Below are 14,024 nucleotides of genomic sequence, written 5' to 3'. Positions count from 1 at the left end.
ACAGTGGCAGGGACATGCACTGCATGTGGGTGAGCACCGGGGCGGAGATGAATGTGGTGTGGCGGGCCTCGCATTTCCGGTAGCAGTGTGCATTCTGTGGCGAACACCATGTGGCCGAACTGCTCCAGGAACCATTTCTCCAGACGCCTCACGTTCTCCTCCATTAGCTCACAAGGCAGCGTCACTGGGTGGACTGGGGTCATGGGGGCCTCCACCACGCCGACTCTGGCTGCCGGGCGGGGAAAGTCTTGGCACCAGGTGTAGAGCCCTGCAGGCTCCAAGTGACAGGTAGAAGCGCTTCACTCCCTCAGCAATGTACACACGCTCTGATGTGGAGGCATCCCCGGCGGTCACTGCGCACATGAGGCTTCCCAAAAGCTTTAAAATCCCCCAGCAGCAATGTGTTCAATGACTCTGGGAGTGGCTTGTAGCTGCTGTATAGAGATGAGCATGCTCTTGAGCAGTGGGTGGCCGGTGAGACATACTTGGGCTCCTGTATCAGCTACAGCTATGGTGCAGCACTCTGCTATCGGCCTGGAACAGATGATCTGCACTGGCAGGTCTGCCACCACTTCCACTCCCCCAACAATCACTGTGTTGGAGGTGGCGGGCTTTCTGCCTGGAACAAGGGCGCGGCACAGGTGCCAGAAGTGTCCTCTCCGCCCGCAGTTGTGGCATGTAGCATTGTGGGCTGGACACTGGTCGTTGCTGCCGCAGAAGCCGTCCCCACAGCCTCTGCAGTGTTTTTGATTGTGCCCTTGGCCGGCACTGTTGGCGGCTTCTATGATCTCGCATTGGTTCACCACGTCACTCACAGATACAAGGCGAGGAAAGCACCGTAACACTTCAGCTCTCATGCTGACATTACTTAAACCCATGACCACTTTTCTGCTCAACACATACTCAGTCAGCGAGTTATCGCACTCCAGGCAGCGAAAGTCGCACTCTGCTGTCAGGGCACGGCACCTCGACACGTAGGTGTCGACACTGTCCCTGGGCTCCTGGCAGTAGAAGAGATCTGACCATACCCCCACCTAGCACAGCTGCCTGACCACTACACTTCTCACTGCGTCGATCGCCATGGTGGTCAGGAGCTGCCTGAACTCTTGCTTGTCGTAGTGGGCGTCGATGCATTACTGGAGGTTGCTGTTGCATAGGAGGCGCACGTATGGGGCGGCGAGGGGCAGAGACTACCCACAAATGAGGCCGTAGTCCTCCACGCTGACAGCCCATACTTCAAAAGCCGCTGGTGACATACCTTGAGTTGCTGTACCTGGCCCAGATGGGGGTTTGGGCGGGTGCTGGGCTGATGCGGGTGCATGTAGGGCAGGCGGCTGGATAGTTGTGGCTAGAGTGCAGGGTGCACGTAGGGCAGGTTGCTGGATAACCGTGGCTGGAGCGAATGGCTTGCTGGGGACCCCCCGCCTTGGTGTGGAGTAGGGGGGACTGGGTAACAGCGGGTGGGGCACGCGGCCACGTGGTGTGATGGTGAGGACTTCCTCCAGGGGTGCCTGCTCCAGTCTTGGGTCACTTCTGTCCTTTCCTGGTGCCTCACCCCAGTTTACATGATACTGCGCCATGTTGTGGTGTGAAGTGGGGCAAGAAAGAAGCAAGTAATTTTGTAGCTTTACTCCGAGGCAAGAAGAACAAGGACCGACCCTGGCTATGGTCGGTGCAGACTGACGCCATCCCCGTGGCGCCAGTACAACTAAGGGGTGAACATATTGTACCGCACTGGGCGGTAAATTACAAACTCCAACAGATGCCAAATTACAGAATTATGTCAAGTGATAAGGTAACAAGCTGGCATGGAACATCAAAGGCCAAAAGAAGAAGACCTGAGAAAGACAAGGAATACAAATCAGGAGAATATTAGGCATAAATCTTGTTACAAAGAGAAAAGTGGTACCTTCTGACACTTTCACCATTGAGTGAGCAGTAACTTTTTGAAGGAGGGACCAGGTGCCTGTTGCAGTTCTTTAGAAAGTAGAAGGTATAGGCAATGATATGTGAAGATTTTGTGCTCACCAAACGAACAGAATTGGCAAGAGACAGGAGACATGGAAAAAAATCTTTGACAGCTAATATCTTGAAAAGTATATTTTCCAGTTAAACTATAAATCTAATTGCCTGATGTTTAGTATCAATAGAAAGTACACACAAAGGGTTATTTATTTTTACTGTTGTTATTTTATTCTAGAAAACAGTGGAGACAGAATAGATAGAAAATTGAAGGTATCTGTATTTATTTATTCTTTTTCCATAATCAAGCCACAAAAATTAATCTTATCAGTAAATGTTGTAGACAAACATGCAAGGTTTCTGCGGTATTTTTTTTTTCAAATTAGTTGACTGAAAATGAAGGTTGAGAAAAATTAAGATTTTTTAAAAGTTATCCTTATATATTAAAAAGTTAGTAATCAAATATCATAAAACTTACATGATGTAATATGGGAACATATGAAAATAACATGCTATGATTTCAGACCCATATGGTACACCACTCATGCAAATGAAAACACCTGGCCATCTCACTTAAGCTTGGGACGATCTTGGTTGCTGCTCTTTGTATCCTGTCTGATTTCTTGATATGTTTCTTTGAACTTGGTGACCACACCACAGTTGCATATTCCAGTCTTGGATGAATCACTGATAATTAGTTTCCTCATCATTTCTTCATCCAAGTATGCAAATGCAATTTTCATATTTCTTAGTAGTTTCCCCCTCAGTTATATTTATATGGTATTCAGGTGATAATGTGTCTGCTGGTGTCACTCCAAGGTCCTTTTCTTTTTTTTCTTTTTCCAATATAGTCATTTCCCAACTTATAAACACCAAATGTTTTTTTTTTTTTCCAAATTCTGATAGGCTAGATTTTTCTTTGCACTAAGATTAATTTCCCATTTACAGCTCTATTTCCAAGTCTGATTCAGATCTTGTAAAGCTTTCTGATGTTCCTCCTTTTGCATTTTTGTCATCAATTTAGCATCATCCACAAATAAACTCATATAGCTGTTAATCCCTTCCATCATATAATTTACACACAGGAAACATGACAGGAAGCAATACGGAATCTTTAGATACTCCACTAATTATTTTCCTCAAGGATGACTTCTGATCTCTAATGATCACACTCATTTCTTTATCACTTAAGAACTCTTCTATTCACTTAAAAGTCCCCCCTCCCACTCTACCAACATTCTTTATATTCCACAGGAATCTCTTATTTGCCACCTTGTCAAATGCTGTTTTTAAATCTAAGTTGATACAATCCATCCATCCATCATGTTCTTGATTAAAAACAGATCTAGTTTGTTGTGCATAATCTCCCTTTGCAAAATGCAAATTGTCTATCAGTTATCTTGCCATTTTCTTCTAAGTATTTGATCCATCTGCCCTTCACAATTTTTCACATTTTTTTGCCTCTACTGATGTTAGCAATACTGGTTTATAATTCAAAAGGATCTTTTTGAAATCTCCTTTAGATATTGGCACAGTATCAGTGCTTCCCTTCTTGTGGTGCCTTACAATCCAACAATACAATGTATTTTGTCTGTCAACTGATTACTACATTCTTTTAAAACCCAGTTGATATACCATTTGGTCCCTGTGCCTTTTCTTCTTTTAATTTTTTCCATAATATCTTGTATTTAATTGATTGTTACATGTGTTTCAAGAGGGTTAACTACTGTACTATCACTTTCTTGTATCATGAACTCACTTTCTTTGGTAAAGACTCATTGAAAGGCATAACTCATTACCTTCACCATATCCTTGATGTCCTAATATTCTATGCCATCCACCTCTAATTTTTCATTTTTTTTTCTTTTCATTGTACCTTATTGTTGACATGCCTGTAGAACAGTTTTGGTTGGCCTTTGCATTTATCTGTTATATATTTATCATATTTTCTGTATTCTCTTCACATCTTAACACATCTGTTTCTCTTTCTCATGTATTCTGCACACAAATTTTGTCTTCAATCCTCTCTCCCATTTTTTTCAAGCACTATTTTTTCCTCTGATTTTTTTTTTTTTTTAAATTTTGTGTGTGTGTGTGAGTGTGTGTTCACATCTGATGTGATGCAGCACTGCAGCCTTGCAGTGCCATCTCATCTAAAAATTTGTGTGTGTGTGTGTGTGTGTGTGTGCGTGTGTGTGTGTGTGTGTGTGTTTGTGATTCACCTACAGTCGTCTGGTGGTCACCCAACCAGCTGTTCCCCCTACAGAAAGAGCTCAGAGTTCATAGTGACTGATCTTTGGGTAGGACTGAGACTAGGTGAGACTAGCTGCTAGGTGAACAGGAGCTATACATTAAGAGGCTTGTCCATTTGCCTTGCTGCACCCGGGATTCAAACCCGGACCTCCTTGGTTGTGAGCTGAGCGTGCTAACCACTACACTACACAGTGTGTGTGTGTGTGTGTGTGTGTGTGTGTGTGTGTGTGTGTGTGTGTGTGTGTGTATGTGTTTTACCTATTTGTGGTGTATATTTACCTAGGTGCATCTAGTTGTATTGTACAGGGCACAAGTTAAAGCTCATTTTGTCCTGTCTTCATGACCATATTTATCCAGTTTCTCTTTGAACATGTGCACATTGTTTGCCACAACCATCTCCTCCTTCAAATCATTCCAGATTTCAATAGTTCGATACAGAAAGCTGTATTTCTTGATGTTGCTTGAACATCCACTCTTTATTTTCTTCCCATGCCCCCTCGTCCATCTCTCTCCCTCTTCCATCTGTAGTACCAAGTCATTTCTGTCTATTCTTTCTGTATTGTTTACTAATTTGTACATAGTAATCAGATCTCCTTTTTCTCTTCTCTCTTGTAGTGTGGTAATTGAATCTCTTCAAGTCCTTCATAGCTTAAGTCTTTCAGCTATCTTTTGTCTTTTGTCGCTATCCTCTGTATTCTTTCCAGTTTCCGTATATCATTTTTTCTATGTGGAGCCCAAACTACTGCTGCATATTCTAATTTAGGTTGTATCATGCTTGTTATAATTTTCTTCATAATTTCTTTATCTGAATAGTTAAATGCCACCCTAATGTTTATTAACAAGCTGTATGCAGAGCCAAATATTCTGTTTATATGCTTTTAAGATGATAGTGTGTCCTGGATCATTATTCCCAAATGTTTTCTTCATTACTTTTTGCTATTATTTTTCCTTCCATTTTGTAATTCTATGAAGGTCTCTTTACTTTTTTCCTATTTCCAATATGTGGCATTTTCTGTCATTAAATTCTAGTTTACATCTTTGTTTCCATGCATGTATCTTGTCAGTATCCTTTTGTAACTCCTTGCAGTCATTTTTCATCCTTTATTATTTTCATTATTTTTGCATCATCAGCAAAAAGGTTTATATAACTATTTAGATCCTCTGTCATATCATTTACATATATTTGAAACATAATTGGTGCCAACACAGATCCTTCTGGTAACCCACTTGTCACTTCAAGTCTCTGGTTGCTGTTCTCACATCTCTTCCTTGTAAATTACCCTGCATCCATCTCAATATTGCTCCCTTTAGTCCTCCTTTGTTCTCTAATTTCCACATAGGACTTTCTTGGGGAACTTTATCAAATGCTTTTTTGAGATCCAGGTATACCACATCAACCCATCTGTCCCTCTCTTGCACTCCATCTATTACGCTTGTATAAAAGCTTAGTAGATTTGTGAATCCAAATTGCTTTCCTATTATTATCTTTTCATCTTCTAAATATTGCACCCATCTGTGTGTGTGTGTGTGTGTGTGTGTGTGTGTGTGTATTTACCTAGTTGTATTGTACAGGGTCCAAGCTAAAGCTCATTTGTCCTGTCCTTATCTATAGTTATCCAATTTCTTTTTAAATTTACTCACACTAACAGCTGTAACCACCTCCTCACTTAAACTGTTCCAGAGGTCAGTACTTCGATACAGAAACTATATTTCTTAGTGTCTTGGAGACATTTACTCTTCTTAATCTTTTTTGTATGTCCTATTGTACATCTTGTTCCCTCATCCATATGCATCTCAAAGAGCTTGTCTGTCTACCTTTTTCATATGGTTTATTAATTTGTACATTATTATCAAGTCTCCCCTTTCTCTTCTCTCTTCCAGTGTTGTTAATCACATTTTCCCGGTTGCTCTTTAAGTCTTTTCCTTCAGTTTTGGCACCATCTTCATTGCCTTGCTCTAGTTGTACTTACCTAGTTGTGGTTTACAGGAGGGGAGTAATCTCATTGTATCCAATCTGGTCTTAAAAGCATGGATAGTTACGGCATTGAGTTCATTCCATTTGTTCACACCTGTGAGGAAAACTATACTTCTTGATTTCTCTTCTACAGTTAACTTTCTTCAATTTCTTACTGTGTCCCCTTGTACTCTGTGTGTCTAAATTTATAAAACATTCTTTGTCCACATTTTCCATACCATTTATCATTCTATAGATGTTTATTAAATCTGCTCTCTTTCTCCTATTTTCAAGGGTAGGAGTTTCCAACATTCTTAATTTCTCTTCATAGGTCAGCTTAACTTTGGAACCATCTTAGTGATTACTCTTTGTACTCTTTCCACTTTTATAATATTCCTCCATGTATGAGGAGACCATACCACTGTTGCATATTCCAATCTTGGTCTTATCATGGAAATCAACAACTTTTTATCATTCCTTCATCCAAATATGAGAATGCCATTCTTACTCTTTTTAACAAATTCATAATCTCTCCAGTAATTTTATCAATGTGTCTGTCCAGAGTCAAATTTTCGGTGACTTACTCCCAAATCCGTTTCTTTTTTTTATCTCTTTAACTTTACATCATCCATTTCATAATGATACTGTATTCTTTTTTTACTCTTACTACCAAACTCCATTACTTTACAATTACTTAAATTGAATTCCATTTGCCAAGATTTACTCCATCTATTTATCTTATTTAAATCATCTTGCAGTATCATACAATCATTTACATTTTCTATCCTTCTCATCAGCTTAGCATCATCTGCAAATAAGTTCATATAGCTATCTATTTTTTCATTCATGTCATTCACATATATTATGAACATTATTGGTTCCAACACTGACCCCTGTGGGACACCATTATTTACTTTCAGCCAAGATGAATTTTGGTCTTGTATTACAGTTCTCATCTCTCTATCATACAGATAATCCTCCATCCACTCCAGTAGTCTCCCTCCAATTCTTCCATATTTTTTTATCTCCCATTGCAATCTTTGGTATACTTTGTCAGAAGCTTTCTTCAAGTCTAAGTGGACACCATCTACCCATCCATTTCTCTTTTGCACAATATCGACTGCCCTTGAATAAAAGGACAATAAATTCATGGAGCATGATCTTCCCCATCTAAATCCAAATTGACAATTTACCAAAACTTTATCTCTTTCCAAGTGTTCCATCCGTCTTTCCTTTATTTTTCTTTTACATAGTTTTCCTACAATACTAGTCAATGTCAATGGTCTATAATTTAGTGGGTCTTCCTTATTTCCTCCTTTGAATATTGGTGTGATATTTGCTCTCATCCAATCTTTTGGTACTCTTTCCAGTGACAATGATGTCACCACTAGACTGAATTTTATCAGCCAGTTGTTCTCTGCATTCTTTCAATATCCAGTTTGATACTCCATCTGGACCAGATATTTTATTTACATCAAGGTCTTCCATTATCTTAAGTATTTCATCACAATTGACTGGGACTGTACTTAGTATATTCCCCACCAAATTATCCCTTCCAGCATCAAACTCCCCTTCCACAGTAAATAACAATCTGAAATTTTTGTTCATAACCTCTGCTTTGTCCTGTGCATCTTCATACACCTTCTCTCTTCTTCGTCTTCCCATTAATATGTCTAAAGAATAGTTTGGGTTCATTTATACACTTTTCTATTATATCTCTTTCATAGTTTTTTTTCTCTCCATTCTTAGTATCTTAACATACTCGTTTCTAGCATCAATATATTCCTCCCATGTGGTCTCAGTTTTCTTTTTCTTCCATCTATTCCAAGCATTTAACTTACAATTTCTAGCCTTTTTGCATTTTGTATTGAACGATTCCCTATCTTTTCTACATCTTGCTACTTTAGATATGAATTTCTCCACAGCAGTATTATATATCCTTATAAATTTATCCCATTTTTCTTGAACATCATCTGCATGTTCAAAGTCTTTCCAGACCATGGCAACAAAGTCCTTTCTTAATTTTTCAAAATCAGCTTTACTGTATTTAAATCTTCTTACCTTATAATTTTCATCAATGATTGTATTTTAAATTTTCAATTTAAATTCCATCAGCACATGATCACTTTTACCAAGTGGGTTATTATAGTGTATAGTTTCAATAATTTTCATGTCCTTGGTAAACACTAAATCAAGTCTTGATGGTTTATCTCTTCCACTAAATCTGGTATCACAATCAACCCATTGAGTCATCAAGTTTTCCATCACCCAGTTTAATAGTCTATTACTCCATGAGTTCTCACTTCCGGTAGTTGTCAATGTCTCCCAATTTATCTCCTTACAGTTAAAATCACCAACAATAACTATATCACTACTTTCCATCACTATCTTTTCAAGACTTTTTAACACATCCACCAACATATCTTCATGCTGTTCTTTTCACCAAGCATTGGTGGCACATACACTCCTACATAATTCATTATCCTTCCATTTCCACTTCTAATCATCGCTTGTAGAATTTCAGACTCGTCTTGACTTTTTATTACCTCCTCCACTTTAACATATTTTTTAGTCAATGATCACTCCACTTCGTTGTCATTTCTATTTCTCATCCGTAAATCATATTTATCATCACCAATGTCTGGAGTTTCCCATTCATTTTTTCATTTTGTCTCAATACAACAACACCTGGTGCAGTTCTGTTCAATAACTCATTTATTTCCATTTTTGTTGACATCAATCCATTTACACTAATATAACACACTTTACTTATTGTTTGATGTACCATTTCTTTATTCTTATATCTCTTACTCTCCAGAAAACTTCTTCTCTTCTGTTCATTGTTTGTTTTTTGTATAGTCTCATTTACTAGCTCCTTTTGCTTCAGTCTTTCAGTCTCATCCATATCCCTATTTATCCATACATTCTTATATTCTTCATCTCCAGACAACCTCCAAAATCCATTAATTACCTCTTCTGCTTGTACCTGTGTTGCAAACCTTATTCTAACGGGTCTCCTTTTTTCTTCTTCATATTTCCCAATTCTATAGAACTCTTCCACTTGCTTTACTACCTGACTGTCTCCACCCATCACTTTCTTCAGTAACTTATTTAATAGGTTCTTTTCCTTTCCCTCTTTTTGAATTCTGCTTACTATTTTCTCTTCCTTTAAACCAAATACAATTACTTGTTTATATTTTTCTACAGTCTCTCACTAACTTTTCTCTTCTTTAATAACATTTACCACTTTCTTTCTCAGGTTTTGTTTCTCTTTTTTTTGTCATTCTGTTATTTTCTTTAGTGATTCTTCTTCAAATTTATGTTCATTTAACCACTTATTTTGCCTCATTTCCACATCCTTTACACTTGTCTTCATTTCCTCATTTCCTTTCTGAACAGTTTCTACTTTCTCCTTTATTTGTTTCTTCAAACATTCATTTTCCATCTTCAACTTTTCATTTTTATCTTCCATCTCAATCAACTTTGTTGTAATATTTACCAACTCAATACCTGCTTCCTTTCTGGTGTGCTTCCAGTGTCTTTATTCTCTCCAATAACTTGTCCATCATTTTCTCCATATACAAAATCTTTCTGCACTGCAACCTATAATTCAGTTCTCTTTCTTCTCCAGTGAAACCTTCAAAAGATCCTCTTTCCTTAGGTGTGCCGCCCTCCGCCATGTTTGTCCAAAATGTGTGTGTGTGTGTGTGTGTGTGTATTTACCTAGTTGTATTTACCTAGTTGTGACATATGGGAGAGGAGCTAAGCTCGTACTGTTCCATCTCCATAACTGTTTTTATCCAACTTTCCTTAAAGTCATGAATATTTGTAGCACACACCACTTCCCCTTCCAGTCCATTCCATGCCTCTATACTTCTATGAGGGAAGCTAAACTTCTTTGTCCCTTCTGCGGATGGTTACTTTTAGTTTTCTTCCATGTCCTCTTCTTTCTCTTTTGTTTATTATAAAGAGATGTTCCCTATCTAGTTTTTCCATCCCACTCAGCAATCTGTACAATGCAATCAAGTCACCTCTCTCTCGTCTCTTTTCCAAGGTTGGGAGTTGCATTCTAGCTAGTCGCTCCTCATATGACAAATCTTTCAATTTTGTTATCATCTTTGTTGCTGCTCTCTGTATTACTTCCAACTTTCTTATGTACTTTTTTTTCATGTGGTGACCAAATTACCGCTGTGTATTCTAATCTTGGATGTATCATTGTGGTGATTATTTTCCTCATCATTTCTATATCCAGATAAGCAAAGGCAACTCTTATGTTTCTGTTATCTTGATAATATGTTTTTCTGGTGATAAATTCTCTGAGAAAATCACTCCTAGATCTTTTTCTCTTGTCTTATTTATTGTTTAATTTCCCATCTTATAGTTATAGCTACACTTTCTGTTACTTTTTCCAAATTCCATCTTTTTACACTTACCAAACTTAAATTCCATTTGCCATCTGTTGCTCCGCTCTCACACCTTGTCTATATCTCTTTGTAATTCTTCACAATTTTCCGTTCCCTTCACTCTTATAAGTTTTGCATCGTCAGCAAAAAGACTCACATAGCTGGACATATTCACCATATCATTTATATACACCACAAACATTATTGGTGCCAACACTGACCCTTGGGGGAGGATTTGCAAAACTTGGGTACCATGAAACTTGGGGACTACTGTATATGCATAACAACAAGCTGTCATGCCATTTTGTTCAGTCTTCTGAGTCACTCTCAGTCCAGATTTATCTGTACTGTATTGTATATCTATTATGTAACTCAAACCATGTAAGAATTTTCATCTATTTAACTCCTAAAGTGGAGCAGATTTTGACTCCCCGTTTGCAGAGATCTCCTTTCTCAGAAATTTCAGTGATCACCACCAGCTCTTGCTTTCATCTCTTTTTACTAACCAACTGGATGAACCAGCCTTTTAACCTTGCTATCCTTCACAACCTAGAGCATCCCACCTGTATCCCTAACCATTTTGGAAACACACCCAACATTTTTTACCCTTTCCACCAGTAACAGGCAGTTTAAAAGCCAATGGTGGAAGATATGGAAAGGTATGTAACAGTAACTTGCAGAAGTCAACTTAGGAATGCACACATGAAAACATCTCCCTTATCATTAAACTGTCAAAATTATGCTGAAACTGTTAATGTGTGAGTGTACCCAAGGCCAGGTCAGATATTATCAGTGCTCTGCTCTCCCATGCAACCACATCAAAGTAATTGGATGGTGCATGAACGCTGACACTGACTGAGAATTTTCTCATCTCTTTTTACTTGATTGTATGTTCAATATGTAGTGGTTGTAGTAGTAACTGTTAGATGGCAGCCAGCATCATCAAAATAGAACTTTTCATCTCTCTTTCACCATCATGTGTTTGAAATGTTAAATAAGTGTTGCTAGCTCCTGAAATGTGATGACATTTGGAGAAAATTTCAGTGAGGTGAACAGGGTGGTGTAAAGAGAGTGCATGTCTAAAGAGTTGAGTACCTGTCAAAAAGGCAAAAAGAAAATTATTAATGTTCTGGATTTATTCATTGTGACTCAGACAAAGGCCTTTCTAATTGTATTTTTCATTTAGATTTTAAACATATCATTTTTTTTTCTTTTTTTTTGAGAAACAATTATTCTCAAGTTGTTGGTGAGAGTATTATGTAGGATAACCTTTTGAACAGTATTATGTGGTTAGGAAAATTTTCAGTGTTTTTTTGCTGGCTCATTCTGATTGTTCACATCCTTGTGATACAGGGCTGGTGGAGGACCGTCAGCCAGAAGTGGACACCGGATGACAGCTCTTGGGAATCAGCTGCTGGTCTTTGGTGGCTTCCATGATAATGGAATCCATTTCCGCTACCACAACGATTTATACTTGTTCTCTTTAGATGACCGCAAGTGGACCAAACTGGCAGTTGTTGGTATAGTTTTTCTCCAAACTTTTGTTTTTGTGTCACATAGCCTTGGTCATAAATAATTCATGGCATTTTTTATACAGTTGTGCTGTTATTTATTTCAGGTTGTACTTTGGCTTATCCCTTAATGCTATTCATTCAAAACCAATAAAATTTACAAAATCAAGGCATGCATAAAATCTAGCATGGAATATCTGTCCTTTCCAACTTTTCTGTGGTGCTTTTCTTTTTCTTATACAGGTTGATTGTTCTACTTTTCACATAAATTTTCTCAGTATTTTTCATTACTTCTGCCAATTCATTTAAGATCTAGATTACAAAACAGAAAACATGAAAATAAATACTGACATATAGAGGTATACATAAACAATAATATTAGTAAGAGTTGTCCCACACTTATAATAACTGTCTACCTATCTCTTTGCCTATTTTTTTTATTTTCTTTACTCTTTTTACTTATTATGTAAGAAGGAAACTGGTCTAAGGTAAAAAAAAATAATAGTAAAAAAAAGGGCCCCCTGCAGTGCCAGTTCCTAAAGGAAAGGACCAAAAGGATTATTTGAATTTAGACAAATGTCTTGAGATCTTCCTCTTGAAAGACCACAGGTCATAAGGGGAATTACAAAAGCAGGAAGGGTGTTCCAGAGTTTACTAGTGAAAGGGATAAAAGATTGAGAATTACGGAGGTGGACTGAATAGGGTTGAAAGTAGTAAGCCTTGTGCAGCAAAACTGTGAGAAGTGGGGGGTGGGGGCATGGAGTTAGGAAGATCAGAAGAGCAATTAGCATGAATGTAGCAGTAGAAGATAGCAAGAGATGCAGCACTGCAGTGAAGAGAGAGAGAGAGAGAGAGAGAGAGAGAGAGAGAGAGAGAGAGAGAGAGAGAGAGAGAGAGAGAGAGAGAGAGAGAGAGAGATATTGATATGTTTTATTGGCCTTATAGTAGGATACAAGTTTTATATACATTCAAATGTAGTAAGCCATATGTCCATTGAGCTTTTGCTCTCTATGGACTTACATTGGATGTTGTTATATGTAAAGGCGAAGAAGTGAAGGCTGACGAACTATTTACATGTTTCAGTTATTTACATAAATCTATTGTAGTATATAAGTTTAAAGAAAATTAAAGCAGTAGTACCCAAACAACAGCAACAATAATTGTAATAATAACAATGATAGTAATAATAATAATAATAATAATAATAATAATAATAATAATAATAATAATAATAATAATAATAATAATAATAGCAATACTAATATTAATACTAATACTAACATTACTACTACTACTACTACTACTACTACTACTACTACTACTACTACTACTACTACTACTACTACTAATAATAATAATAATAATAATAGCAATAATATAATGGTAATAACAATAATATTAGTAATAATAACATTGATAATAATAATAGTAATAATAATAATAATAATAATAATAATGATAATAATGATAATAATAATAATAATAATAATAGTAATGATAATAATAATAATGATTAATAATAATAATAAAGCATATGTAACTAATAACTCATACATATAATACATGTTAAGTACATATAAAATACTCCTAGACATACTAATATACAGAGCTCATTGAATACAAATTAAATCACATGTATGCTACACATATATGACAAATTTTTAACTGGGATGTCAAGATATCAGTATCACATGTAAATATTTAAAATTTTAATAGCTATTGAATACTGTTTTCATAAGTTTTCTTTTAAATGAAATGAAATTGGTATCCATAGTGACTGACTCCAGCAAAGTGTTCCATTGCTGAGAGCCTCTGAAGAGAGTGCTTTGTTTTGCATGGGAAGTTCTATACAGTGGTAAGCGAAAATAGAAAGGTCTGCGTGCAACATTGTGAAGAAATAGTGTGAAACCTTGGTCTGTGGTGAGGGAGTGTAATGACTTA

At 37.3% G+C, this 14,024-nt stretch overlaps 1 protein-coding gene across 8 annotated transcripts in view; it reads left to right on the top strand.

The window, feature by feature from the left end:
* LOC135111535 (kelch domain-containing protein 4-like) overlaps positions 1–14,024 on the top strand; it is a 147,585-nt gene that overhangs the window by 74,209 nt on the left and 59,352 nt on the right. For all 8 annotated transcript variants that reach the window (XR_010273770.1, XR_010273768.1, XR_010273769.1 and 5 more), the window contains one exon: positions 11,926–12,092. Coding sequence is in view for 2 of the 8 variants with exons in the window: in XM_064024944.1 (XP_063881014.1) it covers positions 11,926–12,092 (167 nt within the window). In the remaining 6 variants the exon portion in view is untranslated. The remainder of the gene's footprint in view (positions 1–11,925; positions 12,093–14,024) is intronic.

This window comes from Scylla paramamosain, chromosome 22 (genome assembly GCF_035594125.1).
Source record: "Scylla paramamosain isolate STU-SP2022 chromosome 22, ASM3559412v1, whole genome shotgun sequence".
Classification (NCBI taxonomy): domain Eukaryota; kingdom Metazoa; phylum Arthropoda; class Malacostraca; order Decapoda; family Portunidae; genus Scylla; species Scylla paramamosain.
The sequence above is the reverse complement of the archived record's forward strand: the minus strand, read 5'-3'. Positions and strand labels throughout refer to the sequence as shown.